Genomic DNA, 15,733 nt, shown 5'->3' on the forward strand with positions numbered 1-15,733 from the left:
GTGACATCCACTTATAAGATTTCATGGATATCATATCCATATTTAATTTCACCAAACAAATTTACCATGTGATAATTTCAAAACAAATCCAAAATTCATAATTTTTTTAGCTGATTTTCAAAATTACAAGAATGACCAAAATTCAGCATAATGTTTAAGGCAATACGTCCATTTGACTTTTTTAATATCACAAAAGAATATATTCATTTTCGCGTGTAAGCTAAAAAATATAACAAAAGCTTGAGTTATCATTTTCACCAAAGCTATTAGTTATTTATGAAACCAAAAATAGTAGCTATGTTTTATGCCATACGAGTATTTAAGGTAGAAGTAAATTTTTGAGATCCATTTTTCAATGTTTGAAATCGACATTTCCAAAAGATACCTCACAAACTTATCATTTTTTTAGGACCAACACTGATTAATCGTAATTATTTCATGTAACATTCCCATTTCAGCTATAATAGATTGTTTGAGAAAGTTTTTGAACAGCATCACTAAAAAGTTTAATTTCCCATTACTGAAAAGATTCCCATCACAATGAAATGCTCAGAGATTCATAGTCTATGATGATTGATGAAATAGTATACAATGTCTCTGTACAATGGAAGAACCCACATGGGTTGTGGGTCGATTGTCATAGCTTTGGCTCATAATGCTAAAAAAAGTCTATTGAATAAGAATTCGACTCTTAAAGATGGCGTGAACCTCATGGTACGATAGCTCCACCTTAATTTTTGGGGTTAAGTTCACTTCTATTCTTCGTCTAGAGTGAGTGTCCATGAATCATGTTTTCTGAATGATAGTTCGATACGTCCTCGTTAAGAGGATTGTTTCTCTCTTATTTATTCGAGTCAATATTAGTTTATTTTCTGTTTCGGTTCTGGTTTTGTATTTGTTGTTTTCTGCGTGTTTTTAATCCGCCATTGATTTTCATCCACTTTCATATCAGATACTACTTAAAAATTCATAATATGATTTTTAAATTTCATTGTTTTACTTTATTTGAAGTAGTATAGCACTATATTATACCTTTATCCACTATTCAATGTTTCATTTTTGTCATTTTAGAATGTTTGTCGTTACATATTTTACTTGAATATTATAGAATATTTGTCCTTACATATCTTTATTTGAATATTAGTTGTATTTGATAGTATCACACTTCATTAACTGATTCAACACATATTTCTCTAAAAAAATAGTATAAAAGTAAAATTCATATTCTACTATATTTTCACCCGGTTTGCTTCACATTTTTAAAAATGTGACGGTTAATGACGGACCAATAGAGTATTAAAAATTTATAAGATTGGACCAGCAAACTACTATTCATGTTGGTAAAGACACTAGCAGGACTAATAAAAGCTTATATAGTAGTCTATTATGTCATGTCATAATCAGTATCATATCCAGAATTTAGTTAGGTAACATATTATTGTTACAAACAGTCTGTAAGCGGACAAAAAAAATAATAGTAGTCCCTAAAATTAATAGTGAGAAGACTATAGCAGTAAACACTATATGATAATTCAAAATCAAGAGTTGTCACCTCATTCCCTGAAATATCAACATAGGACATTTGCACTTCTCAAACACAACCATAAGTATCTCAATAATTTCTTCATTTAAAGTAAGAAATCACAATCATCATATCCATTGGGGAGACAAATCCATGTCTAGTCCCTTCTACACTTAAGTTCAAGGTATACCTCGGTTCGACTCTGGTACCATCGATGTTACTCTTCATTAGTGGTGACGTGTTCTCACATGGATTTCGATTTGTACGCCTCCATGGCCTACAAAGTAGGAAACAATTCAAGGGTAAGAAGGGTGACCAAACATGAAATCCAGTCGTTTAGTCGATGCATATTTAAAATCTCGTGTTTCATAGACAAAGACTCATTTGGTGAAAACCGAACAATATTTTAGGTCGAAGTATAATTATTGTATCACATAACAGGTGCGGAAACAGAATCATTACCTCTCATATAACACGGGGTGTAGATGAGGATGACACGAATTGACAGCTCGAACAATGCATTCCGTGAGTCCTGCCTTGTTCATTCCTGAGAAACATGGTTAGCAAAAGGACTTCATCAATTATGTAATAGCTCTGGGTTGTTGCTACAAAACTGAACAGCTAAAACAAAGCATAATTATGTTATGACCTAAATCTCGAGTATTACTTGTCTAAAGTTCGAGTGTAAAATATGGAGAATTATGACCGATCCAAATCAGTCGGCCGAAATATCATCTCTGGGACAAGGAAACCGCTCATTCGTCAAAGGATAATTCCTGCAGAAAGGGAAGTTGCTAAAGTTTGAAAACAGATAGAGTTTAAACATTATGAAGAAATCAATCTCTGCTGTTTTTGTTGGGTCAGTGTTTCGTTTATGCGGGGGGTTGTCACTAGACTCACGCCATGGGGAAGAAGGGGATTCATCTTCAACCAAGGATAAGTATCGCATTGTTTAATCGAGATCTTTCACAAAGCCCTTCATATGAGTGATGCCATCTGGTAGCACATAACTACACCTAAGCAAATTGTCTTTTCCAGATCTCCTGAAAACTGATCTCAAGCATGTAAATAAGAAAAAGCTTCCAAGTCATACACACAAAACTACTGCAAAATGATGTTCTCATAATGAGAATTCACCTTGTTCAATTGCACTATATTCCTGATCAAAGAAAACTTGAAGGGTAAGATTGCATCACATTATTGCGCATTTGAACAAGGCAATTAACTAATCATGGTAAGAAATGTTAGTATATTGTTCAGCATCAAACTGATATTGTTGAAGTTCCAGATCCACAGATAGATACAGTACTATCAAATACCCTTAGCTATGAAAAACAGTTGGGTTATAACCATATTAAGCTGTTAAAACTGTACCAAAAACATGGATCATACATACTAATATATTTACTTCATATCCAAATAGATTAAATTTTCTCTGTTCTATACTTCACTAATCTGATTGTCCTTTCTTTGCCTTTTTGGCTAAGATCAGATGTGGTTACAGTTCCAATCAGATTGTTATTGTCTTTGTTATGTTAGAACTTAGAATGACACCCAGTCTAAAGATTAGTACAAATGTTTCAATAATTTCAAATCAGGTCTAAATGTCATAACTGTCACTCATTATCTGAATCCTGAATCTTCTAGTAGAAATAAGTTTATTAGTAGTAAGATTTTTATACAATGCATCAAAATTAATATAATCACCTAATCTTCCACATTCTCCCCCTCTTTTTAAGTTGATCAATTATAAGTCCTCCGGTTGGATTGTGAATCCGTGATGACTTAACACTGTAAAGATAACTACAGAATCACCCATCACAACTATCCAAATTCCGAAATATGCACCAAACTTGCTGAAGAACAGAGGATGTCATCTCCTTCCTCCTCGTTCTCCTCTACGATGAAAACACTCAATTCAATACTCGAAACTTCCGTTACGCGTTCCTTTTAAACCTGTCTCCTAATCCACATTCCCTCTCCAACTACAACCTAAGAAATACTCAACCGAGCAAAAAAATTAAAGTAATTTCCAGTCGTGCCAATGGAGAGATCAGATACCAACATTTAGGCGTTTAGATACCAAATATCTCTAAAACTTGTCCTCATTTCAATCAAGTGATCAGATACAAGCATTTTATATATGTGTTCCACTAATATCTTAGTTAGAACTTTGCACAAACACATTGTTGTAATTCAAACTTATCAGAGCCTAAATGTTTCAAACTGCCGAAGCTAATCGTGTAAAATCCAAAATACGCAGAAACGAATAACACGAAGCAAAAACTTGTGAATGTTCACCAATCCCCAATTAAGATTCATAATCCAGAATTAGGTTAACAAAAAACAATTAGGAAGAGGGGAAGAGAATACCACACCGCGCAATCTTGAGGGAGACAAAGCAGAGCTTCTTCACATCATCCATGATCAAGCTCTCATCCATCACATTCACTCTCCTGTAGCTGACAATTAATCATTATGCGAAAATTATTTGTTTGAAAATTAATATAAATATATACTCTAAATAAAAATGACAGTCTAAAAATAAGGAGAAATATTTTGAATTTACATAGTACGAAATTTCGGCACGTAGATTAAAAAAGAGATTGAGAGCATCCGCAACGCTGACTCGATGCGGGCTCGGTCTCGTCTCGACAAGACGAGCCAGCATCGAGACAGCGTTGCGAGGCTCGTCTCGTCGAGACGAGACGAGACATCTCGTCGAGACGAGACGAGACATCTCGTCACGCGACGCGATCCGGCGAGGCCGGCCTTGAGCTGGCGAGACGACGCGCTCGCCCACGTGGCGCGCGCTGGAGCATTGCGTGACGCCCACTCGCCGGCCCGCGAGTGGGCGTCGTAATTATGACGTAATAATTTTTTTTATATAAATTCAAAAAATTCGAATTTAATAATAATAAAAAATTCAAACGGTCAAATGACCGTTGGGAACAAAACGGTCGAATTTTTAAATTTTTTTTTCTTTTATTCTTCTATAAATATACTCCATACCCCATTCACCATTTTACACACAAACACTACTGTCATTCCTCTTCCATTTTACTCACAAACACTGCTCTCAAATTGTTGAAAAAATATCCGGCGATGGAACCTCCAGCAGCGGCGGCTCCAGCAGGCGGTGCTCCGGCGGGTTCGACTTGAACTCGTTCGACGATTGGGCGAGCATGTACAACTGTTTGGGTACTCCCGGTTCGTCGCCGGGCACCCAAGGCTCGACCACCCCGCCGGCGTACCAAACACCACATTTTGATGAGTAGTTTTTATAGTTTCATTTAGAGTATTTTAATTATGTATTTTTTTTATTTTTTAGGATTTTAAATTATGTATTTTTTTTATTTTTTAGGATTTTAAATTATGTATTTTTTATTTTATTTTTTAGGCTTTTAAATTGTAATATTTATTTTATTTTAATGAAGTGTGTTTTTATTAAAATTGAATTTGTTAGAATTAAAAATAAAAAATGAAATTGAATGAATAGTTAAGAGATGGTTAAGAGATGGAGGGATGCAGGTGTTGTCTCTTAGTTAAGAGATGAGCTAAAAAGTACAATGGAGCCCATGAATAGTGAAGAGATGAGACGGTTAAGAGACGGATAAGAGACAGCGTTGCGGATGGCCTGATAGTATACTCTCCCCGTCCGTCATTAGAAGTCTCATTTCTTGACGGCACGGGTTTTAAGAAATATTAAGAAAAGTAGGTGGAAAAAAGTTAGTGGAATAAGGGTCCCACTCGTGTATAGTAGTTTTAAATGATATATGAGTGGAATGAGTTAGTGGAAGGTGAGACCCTATTACCATTTATGGTAAAAGTGAACCGGGACTCCTATTCGTGAACGAACTAAAATGGAAAAACGAGACTCCTATTCGCAGACGGAGGGAGTATTGAATAAACAGTAAAGGCCAAAACTGGTCCTGAACATATGCCCATTTAATGATTTTGGTCCTATTTTTTATCTTTTGAATTTTTACATCCTGAACATTTAATTCAGTTCAGATCACAATTAGTCCTACACTAACAGTTCCGTCAATTTTTAAACGGTTTTAATGGTTTATGGTCTCATTCGGATTAAAACCGTTTAAAAATCGGTCAAAATCGGGTTAAACCCGTTTAAAAGTTGACGAAAATGTTAGTGTAGGACCAATTGTGATCCCAGTTGAAATGTTCAAGATGCAAAATTTCAAAAGATAAAGTATAGGACCAAAATCGTAAAATGGGGATATGTTCAGGACCAGTTTTGGCTTTTACTCTTAAATAAATATTGTGAAAGTGTGTTACTTTTTGCTAAGACTATCTCCATCCGTGACACTCATCCAACCCAACCCCCATCAACTTTTTAATAAAATATTCATTTCTCTATCCTCCACATACACAACCCTCACTCAATTCAACCCCCATCAACTTTTTTACTTCCATCAGTGACCCCAACCCAACCCAACCCAACCCAATATTTTCTTTTTCATATATTTTATATTAATATTTTAATTTATAATTAATTTAAATATATTAAATAATGTCTAAAAATTATAATAAAAAAATATATGATTCAAATTTAAAACAGAAAATATTAGATATTCAAATAATTAAAGCACAATATAATAATAAATTACACACATTAAAAAATATAATACGATAATAGAAATAAAAATTTCATAAATTCACAATGTTCAAAATATTCAAAAGGTGATTATCTAAAATATTTAGATTTTATATTTATAGATTACAATTCTACATTATTAATCAATAATTAATAGTAAATAAAAAAATTAAAAATAATAATACATAGAACCAATGAAAAATTGACATGTGTCATTTGGCCTTCACTTTTACTTGGGTTGGCTGACAAGCCTTGATAATAGGGGTTGGGTTGGGTAATTTTATTTTTCTTTTATTTATAATACTTCCTATTTTGTCTTATATGCTCCACCCCCATCTCAAAGTCACCGATGGGGGTGGTCTAAAAGGAAAAATGACTCAACGACCATGGAATATTCCAAAACAAAAAATTGACTCAGCTATCATGAAACGGAGGAAGTTATATTTTATGACCCTATTTGTGGAGTCGTTGTAATAAATAGTACTCCATCTAAATTGAATTTACATAATATATGTGTTATTTTGTATGTGTGTTACATAGTATTAAAGTTATCTAAATCAAACCAGACAAATATATACTCTCTCTATATATAGATATGAATATAAGATAATGGGATGTCAAATATTTGATTATAATTTACTTTATGTCCAATTATAATCTACCATCAAACATGACTAAGTTGAACTAAACAATTGCAAGATGAAATGTAACTATGTAGTAGTTGACACATATTTGGATATAATAATGGGCTGTCAAATATTTGATTGCTTTTCACTTTATGTCCAATTATAATCTCCCATCAAACATGACCAAGTTGAACTAAACAATTGAAACCTGAAATGCAACTATGTAGTTGACAAATGTATATTTGGATATAATAATGGGCTGTCAAATATTTGATTATAATTCACTTTATGTCCAATTATAATCTACCATCAAACATTTACTAAGTTGAACTAAACAATTGCAACATGAAATGTAACTAATAGGTGACAAATATGGCACTTTATATTCATAATTTTCATTTAGATTTAGTTCAAGCTGGCAAATGATCTACCTTATTGGTATGTTATACGAATAAAAGATTGCAAGTCAAAAGAAAAGTGAATTGTATTTTTTTTTGTTTAGATTCGAAAGTTGTATAGTGACTTTCAATTTTCTCTATGCGACCGTCTATAATTCATATATTTCTTGTATTTGAGTAAAACCTCTCTTCAAACAATTTTTCTCGTCAACAAATCAAATTTTACTTATGCCTTTTAATTGAAATACAACTCAAGTAATTTGAAATAGAGATTTAATATGTTTCGATGCGCTATACTCGATAAAAAAAATAAATACATAATTTATTCAAATGCATTTGACTATTTAACTATCAAATTTATAATTCAAGACTTCTCGATGATCTCTTTTCCCTCTCGTCAATCTGCAACTACTCAATAACAAAATTTACTCATAAAAATCCCCTATATTACATAGTATATTTAATTAATTACGGAAAATGTCTTCACACCTAAAATTTTTATTTCAAAATATATGTAGTAAATTATAGAATATTCAATATCCATATAAAATCAAAATCGTGACAAAGTTGGTGTGTTTGGAAGAGACGACGAAGTAGGTGGTGGGACAATATAATAGATAAATATTAATAAATAATAATATAATCAATTCAAATAAAATCGATCCGATTCTATTCAAAATTAATTAGGGGACAAAATTGAAGTATACATGCAATAATGCAATCACTTCACTTGCATGTGTATAATTAATATTTGTTGTTCCATTATTGTTGGGAAAAGCTGGGAAAAGTTTTCATGATTAAAATATAACTTTGGCATCAAAACAAGGCAATAATTCTTTCGAGAGTAGAACACACTCATTAATCACAGTGCTTTATCAACATGTTTTCAATTAATTCGTAGCTGCTTTAGTTCTCATAAGCTTTGTTTATGACATTACAATTTACTCATGACATATGTCATCCATATCCAAGAACATGGAGAAGCTCCCTTAAACAAATGATCATACACTTGTATAGGGGGGAAACCTAAACAGATGGGGAATTTTAGGTATCCAATTTAAGGTTCGGATATCCAAGTCGGATAGTTATTAATTAGATATCCGAACATAATTCGAGATCAAGTGTTTAATTTTTGAATTTTCAGAATCGATTACCGGATAAATAGATATTTGAACGTAATTTGAGATAAGTGTTTAAGTGTTTAATTTTCGAATTTTCAGGATCGATTACCGGATAATTAGATATTTGAACGTAATTTGAGATCAAGTGTTTAACTTTTGGATTTTCAGGATCGAATACCGGATAATTAGATATTTGAACGTAATTTGAGATCAAGTGTTTAACTTTTGGATTTGCAGGATCAATTACCTGAAAATATCAGGATCAGTTACCCGCAAATATCCAATTTGACAGCCTTATATACTTATATATGATCCCAAACTAGATCTATGATTCATAAATCACAAATTTTTTTGTAAACGAGTATAACTAGTCATTCATAAAAATCTACAAAAATTAATTAATTACTCCTAATATTACATTAATAATAATTCACTACATTTTTGGAAAGGGGAAAAAGATCAAGCTTCTCCAACTCTGATCACCAAGCCTTCTTCAGCAATTTTAGCCGTCGCACCGATCTAACAAATCTTCTGCAAAATAAAATCGATTAGAAAAAAAAAACATGATAAAAATAGGTCCTATTTATCACATTTTTAGAAAATTCAGATTTAGTAGTTGTAACCTTTATGCAGTTACTAATCTAAAATGATGAACACTATTGACCTAAAAGTTGTTATCTCACAACAAATTCTAATCGAAATAGCTAGACACAAATACAAATAAAAGATTTGGTAACATTTTATCATCTTTGAACATTTCTTAATTCAACATTTCTTAAATCAGGTAGATAGAGATAGAGATCATTATTAGATAACACAAAATCCGTAAGTTTATTCTTAGTTCTTTATAAAAAATTAGGATAACACGAAATCCGTAAGTTTATTCTTAGTTCTTTATAAAAAATTCGGATTTTAAATTACACAGACAAACATCTGTGTTTTTTTAAATCCGAAGGTTTTATAACGAAAAACAAACAAACTAATAATGAACTCGGAGTTACCTTACAATGAAATATTATGCGTTTTGCATTAATATATAAAATAATTTTGTATTAGTAACATTTATAAAAAAATTAATAAAATACACTTACTCCCAAGGTACATCACCAGCAAGCAGCCAGTCGCCTTCCTTATCCCGATACGTGAGCTTGTACATTTCACGACCTGTTTGGCACATCAACAATTAGCAACAACATTTTCAGTAAAATAACAAGCATTTTCACGAAATAACTCACGCTTGCCAAACATGGCCATGAGCGCGGCCGTGAGCGCCTGATAAGAACCAAAAATCCCCAAATTAATCTTCCTCGCTATCCCAATCCCTTCCATCTCCACTTTCACATACATCGAATTCAATCTTCCGCCGCCGCCGCCGCCGCCGCCGCCGTTATCCACCGTGACGTAATTGGCGGCGGTGCTCTCGCGGCGGTGATGCTCCGCCACCTTCCGCATCCGCGAATTCACCGGCGGCCACCCCACCACCGCGTCCCCTTCCACATCAACACATCCGCAATCCCTACACACTCACACACAATCATCACAAAACAATCCAAATCGCAATCCAGAGAGAGATGAGAGGAAAAGAGAATTACAGATTTCGATTATCATTCCAAATCAACAGCGGCAATGTGCGTTTGTTGCTGGTAATCTCATCATCTGAGAATAATTCATCAAATCTCCGCTTCTTCTCATCATTTCGCGGCAGATTGCGATTGAAAGTGTTTGAGAGAGCGAGATCAAGTTGAAGATGATCATCCATATTTTGATTTTGATTATTTTAAGAGCGATTTCACAAAATCCAATAGAAATACAAGGCGATTTGAATATGAGTGTGGGTGAAATAGGGTGTGGGTATCATGTAGATTATATACAAACAAATCGTGTGTGTGTATATATATATATATCTCTGCGGGTGCAGGTGGAGGCGCAGGGGAGACAGAGAACAATTTCCCAAGCATGTCTCTATCATTGCTAGAGTATCAACCGACCGAATTGATGAGGTGTTCCCAATTTAATTAAATCAATTTTCTTGGACCAAACAATATGCTTTTACTCTTCCCACACATATTTTCCCTTATTTCCATTCCATTTTTAAATTACACTCAATATAATGTCCCCCACTTGTCTACCCATATAAATCTAATTCAAATTAGGCAAAACTTTCCAATTTTTGGATCCCACTGGAATATTTCAAATCTAAATTTTATTTACCCTCCTTTAAGCAAAAATAGATGACACATATTAAAAATTAATAAAATAAAGAAAAGGGGACAAAATATAGATAAAGAGAGAAAGGGAAAGAAAAAAATGTGGGTAAAATATAAAAGAAAATTTTTATTTTTAAATTGAGACTATTTTTTATGGACATTCCAAAATAATAAAATGGGACGGAGAGAGTATATCTATTGAATATTATATTAATTAAGTACTTTATTTAAATATTTCTAACTTAATATAGTCACTTTCATGATTTTTTTATTTTTTTTTTTAGAATTTTTTGTAGTTTTGCAAAAAAATTTGTTCAAATTTATTTATATTAAAGTAATAGATTTTGATTTTCGGATTTTTTGAGATTTCAATCAATACAGAGTACAGACTATATTAACATTCGATCCAAAATTTGGGTACAGGAGGTGGACCCATAATCAACATGCAGCCTTATTTATGATTTCGGTTTAGCAAAACTCATTAGTTTTCCTGATTTTCATCCGTTCATTTATGATTCAAATATATTGAAACTGAAATTGAACATATGAAACCGATGTGTTGATTCCAGTTAAATCGAAATCGACGATTAAACTTGAAAACCAAATGTTTAATTTAAAAACCGATAACATTTCTATTTACCAAACATACCATTTCAATTTTAAAAAACTCAATTTGATCTATAAAAATAATTCATTTTTGCCATTTTGTATTCTCCTATAAAAATAACAACTTCTAGTTTAGAAAATAATTTTAGTCTAATAAGACGAAACTCATTTTCACTAATAATAATATTTTTTTTTATTTTCTTATTTTATCAATTACATATTCAAATATAGATTATTTTAAAAGTGATAGGAGTATATTTTTATGAGAAAGACGAAGCATTATACTCCCTCCGTCCCACTTAAAATGCAACATTTGAGAATCAGCACGAGATTTTATGTAGTGTTATTTTGTGAGTTAATGAAGAGAGAGTAAAGTAAGAGAGATGAAAAAGTAGAGATAGAGTTATATCTATTTTAGGAAATGTTTCATTTTTAATAGGACAATCAAAAAAGAAAAACGTTTCATTTTTAACGGGAAAAAGGAAGTACTTACTTATCAAATTACGGTACTTATCAATCCTCTCGACCGCCCTCATCCTCTCATTTCTCCAAGTACAAGTGAAATGACATTATTTAATCATAACACTTGTCAATTATTCACACTGACTTTAATAATGTATTTATACGTTGCAAATGTAAGTTGAAGCCATCCACATTTTTTATATAAATTGTAAATTAGACTCATTAGTAGTGTAACAGTAGTAATAACAGAGGTATGTCATTAAATTTAAAGCTTTTTCAATTGCCCATCGGAACTCGATTTAAAAAAAGAAAAAGTAAAAGTGAGTGTCATTAATTAGACGCCATTGGGACTACTATCGATTTTACGTGATGTGGTAAGACGAATCAAAATAGTTTTTTGTCTTGTTCAAAATGGATATCGATATTCTATTTTATAAGTATTTTGAACTATTCCAAAAATACTTTTCACCAAATAGTCGGTTCGATCCCCTTAGAGATGAAAAAAATGTAACTAATGCAACATCATTAACGCACTAATCAACAAAACTATTTGATTCATTATTATATATCAACATGACATCTTAATTAACACGAATGAAATGATCACTCATAATCTGACTACCGACATGATTTTTAATACCCAAGAGAAAAGAACTCACTATGTGTCCATGTTCGACACGTAATTTACAAATTAATGTATCAAACTCATAGTTTACAGTCCAAAAATATAGAATCGAACCATATTTTTAAGTCTTGTCTTTCAATTAACAACGTTACAAATAAAATCCTAATATTTCTCTCATCTTTTATTCTCTGAGACTAAAATTACCGTCCTCTTTTAATCTATCGTTATTTGGCAGATTTTGAAATGTACTAATTTCTCTTTTACTACATATCAATCGGTGTTTCCATTTAACAACTTAGAATTAACCATAACTGAATACTTTTCTAATAATTAGATAATTTAGATTCAGAGACTCTATCTATCCGATCCTACAGACCCTGTTTTCATGTCTACCTCTTTTATATTATTTTAATTAATTTAATGCATAGATATATATAAAAAAAAGACAGACTTTGAAGGTGAATAAAGAAATAGGAGATCAAGAAACATATGTTCCCAACAATGTTTGTTCGTGTGATATTAAAATATTTGAATAATAATACGTGTGAGATTTGAATAAAGTGTGCATGCATTAAAATAAAATGTACATCACTTAAAGCATAAGTTACAAGAAATAAATGGGGCTGCCGCCTTTGAGGTTGACATGAATCAAATTGTCAAACCGAATCCAATCTCTGCCTTTGTCCACCTATGATAAGATTGAGGGAACACATATCACGTGCGCCGCACCTGATCAACACACTATGTTGGTTTAGAGAGCATGCACTTTTAATCGAACATCAATTTTAACTCATACTCCCACCGTCCCGGCTAAGATGATACATTGCTTAGCCGATACGGGATTTTAGAAGTTATTGGTTAAAGTGTTTAGTTGGAGAAAGAGAAGGTGAGTGTAAGTATTAAAGTAGAGAGATAAAGAAAGAAGAATATTTTAATAGGAGTGAGAAAAAGTGGTTGAGTGTATTAATTGGATGGAGAAAGTTAGCAAAAAAGGAAATGTGTCATCTTAGTTGGGACAAACTAAAAAGAAAAACGTGTCATCTTAAGCGGGACAGAGGAAGTACTCTCTTACACCATCCACATCCGTACTCTTATTTAAGAGCACGGAGGTAGGACCGGACCCACTTTTACTCCTTGTCCTTAACTAAGAGCACAACACCCACATCCGTGCTCTTCCGCAAGGACAAGTTCAAAAGTTTCACAATTCTATTATTCAATTTAAATACCTCAATTACTAAAAACATGTCTACAATATATAAATGCATTAAAATATAAAAAAATACATAATTAAATCCTAAAAAATAAAAGTTACATTATTAAAATCCTAAAAAATAAAAATATATAATAAAAATATGAATTTTGGAGAAAACAAATTTAAAAATAAATTAAAAGTGTGTAGAAAACAGATATAATTTATTGGGGAAGTGGGAAAATATTTTTTTATTTAAAAAAGATTATTTTAATTAATTTTGAATTTTTGAAAAATAACAAAAAAATAAAATTGTCTTTGACCAATCGCAGCCCGCCACGTAAGGCTACTCAGCGGCACGGACGTGCTCTTATTTAAGAGCAGCGCCATGCCGCTGTCACGGACGGACGAGCTGCATCAGCGGACATCGGTCGCTCGTGCCGCTGGCACGGACAGACACCCTACTGCTGCGGATGCTCTTGCACTTATTAAATATGCAACATTTGGAAATCGACACGGATTTTCATGTAGTGTTGTTTTGTGAGTTAATGAAGAGAGAGTAGAGTAAGAGAGATGAAAAAGTAGAGATGAAGATGTTTCCGTTTTATGAAATGTTTCATGTTTAATGGAAAAAACTAAAAAGGAACACGTTTTGTTTTTAATGGGACAAATGGAGTAATTGATAAGGTAAGAGAGAGATATAAAGAAAAATTGATGGGCGTATTGTTAGTGGATAATGAATCTCACCTTAATATAGAATAAAATTTCTAAAATTAGAAAGTGCATATTCTTAAGGGACGGATGAAGTAAATATGATCAAACCTCGTATTCAAAGCATCTGAACAGGACCATGGATGAGATTATCTTTTTCATTGAATTTCAATTATTTGATACTTTCTCTGTCTCACAATAAAAGTCATATTTTGTCATTTTGGTCTACAGTAAGAGTCACACTTTTTTTTACCGTAAATAATAAGTAAGTCATACATTCCACTAACTCACTTCACTCATATTTTATTATAAAACTAATATAAAAGAGTGGGTCTCATATTTCTCTAACTTTCCAACCCACTATTTATTATATTTCTTAAAATTTATGCATGTGATAAAAGTGATTCTTATTGTGGGAAGGGGGAACTAATTAATAGTACGCCCAATAAGCAGCGTGGTCATGAATAGTATAGATCTTATCAAATTTGTGGTGATTTTGTTGATTTAATTCTGACTTAAAATTGATGAGTCATATGAATAGTGTAAATTAGGTCTGAATTTTTGTGATTTGCATTGTGATCGTTAGTAAAAACAAGTGACGTTATTCTGGCATGATATCGCCATAAATCTGATTCAAATAAAAACGGTCTTTTAAAAGTAGTTTACTAGTAAAATATTTTATTCGTTTTAAAACATAAATTTTCTTTTGAGTAGTACTATATCATTTTAGCTATATTATCGCCTATCTTTGACAAAAGGAAAGTAGAATGATGTAATAATGATTATTAATTCAATATTATGGTAAATACTAAAATTACTATATTACAAAATAATCTTTTACGGCTGATATTAGGAGTACATATTGTCGTTTTAGAATATTCACTAAGAAATGTTACATTTTTTTTACTATTATTCGTAATTAATAAATGAACTCCATGTTTCATCAACTTATTTCAATAATATTTTATTACTAAAAATATTAATACTTCATAACTAAAGTAGGATATATGGAGTATTTTATTAAATTTTTCATTCTTTTTATACTACATATTTTTAAAACTTATATCATCAAATTGAGCATTTATTCATGGATGAATGAAGTCTATGGTTTATTGGATGAGCTATGTAGCTTCTAAATACGTAATGTAGTATATAAATTTTTGTATGATTTTACATATCAATAGCCGTAAACTTCGGTTTTAACTTTTATCTTAAATACGCAATGTAGTATTTGATTTTGCATAATATTTGTGTTCTTGTTACGTGATTAATATGTTTAATTCGAGTATGAGTACCATTTTATGAAAATTAATTCATGCAATGATCTAAATAATACAATGGTCATATATTTTAAAGTGGAAACTAATACATATGTATTGAATTTAAGATTTTATTCAGAGTTACAATTGAGTTACATACTTTGGCAATAGGTGTAGACCAAAAGTTATTTTATTGAATTTCCAATTATAATCACAAGATATACAAAAGAACTGTCAATGGAGATGACTTCATATGCGATGGGACAAGATTAAAACCCGAAGATGTGGATTTGGGTCCAAATCAGTGACGGATCAAAATTCAAAATACAGAAAAAATAAGTACTACTCCTACTACAGTATATCTCTATTGTTATTTAAAAGAAGATTTGTAA

General features: G+C 31.8%; 2 protein-coding genes across 10 annotated transcripts; both read right to left on the reverse strand.

The window, feature by feature from the left end:
• Window positions 1–1,508: 1,508 nt before the first annotated feature.
• On the reverse strand, window positions 1,509–3,990 carry LOC125197006. Of its 8 annotated transcripts, none has more exons than XR_007171976.1 (4): window positions 3,901–3,990; window positions 2,190–2,572; window positions 1,985–2,069; window positions 1,509–1,799 (listed from the first exon to the last, which is right to left on the reverse strand). XR_007171976.1 is itself a non-coding variant. In XM_048095697.1 (3 exons), the coding sequence occupies exons 1-3, from the start codon at window positions 3,963–3,965 to the stop codon at window positions 1,625–1,627; spliced, it is 330 nt and encodes a 109-aa protein (XP_047951654.1). In that variant the 5' UTR covers window positions 3,966–3,990; the 3' UTR covers window positions 1,509–1,624. The 8 variants fall into 8 exon arrangements, 1 of the variants encoding a protein (XP_047951654.1); XR_007171975.1 differs by having other exon boundaries at window positions 3,896–3,990; XR_007171977.1 differs by lacking the exon at window positions 3,901–3,990 and adding an exon at window positions 2,660–3,862.
• Window positions 3,991–8,610: 4,620 nt separating this feature from the next.
• On the reverse strand, window positions 8,611–10,131 carry LOC125197205 (auxin-responsive protein IAA31-like). Of its 2 annotated transcripts, none has more exons than XM_048095918.1 (4): window positions 9,875–10,131; window positions 9,518–9,798; window positions 9,374–9,446; window positions 8,611–8,810 (listed from the first exon to the last, which is right to left on the reverse strand). In XM_048095918.1, the coding sequence occupies exons 1-4, from the start codon at window positions 10,039–10,041 to the stop codon at window positions 8,762–8,764; spliced, it is 570 nt and encodes a 189-aa protein (XP_047951875.1). In that variant the 5' UTR covers window positions 10,042–10,131; the 3' UTR covers window positions 8,611–8,761. The 2 variants fall into 2 exon arrangements, with proteins under 2 accessions (XP_047951875.1, XP_047951874.1); XM_048095917.1 differs by having other exon boundaries at window positions 8,611–8,813.
• Between the last annotated feature and the right edge of the window lie 5,602 nt (window positions 10,132–15,733).

The sequence above is a fragment of the Salvia hispanica genome, chromosome 6 (genome assembly GCF_023119035.1).
Source record: "Salvia hispanica cultivar TCC Black 2014 chromosome 6, UniMelb_Shisp_WGS_1.0, whole genome shotgun sequence".
Classification (NCBI taxonomy): Eukaryota; Viridiplantae; Streptophyta; class Magnoliopsida; order Lamiales; family Lamiaceae; genus Salvia; species Salvia hispanica.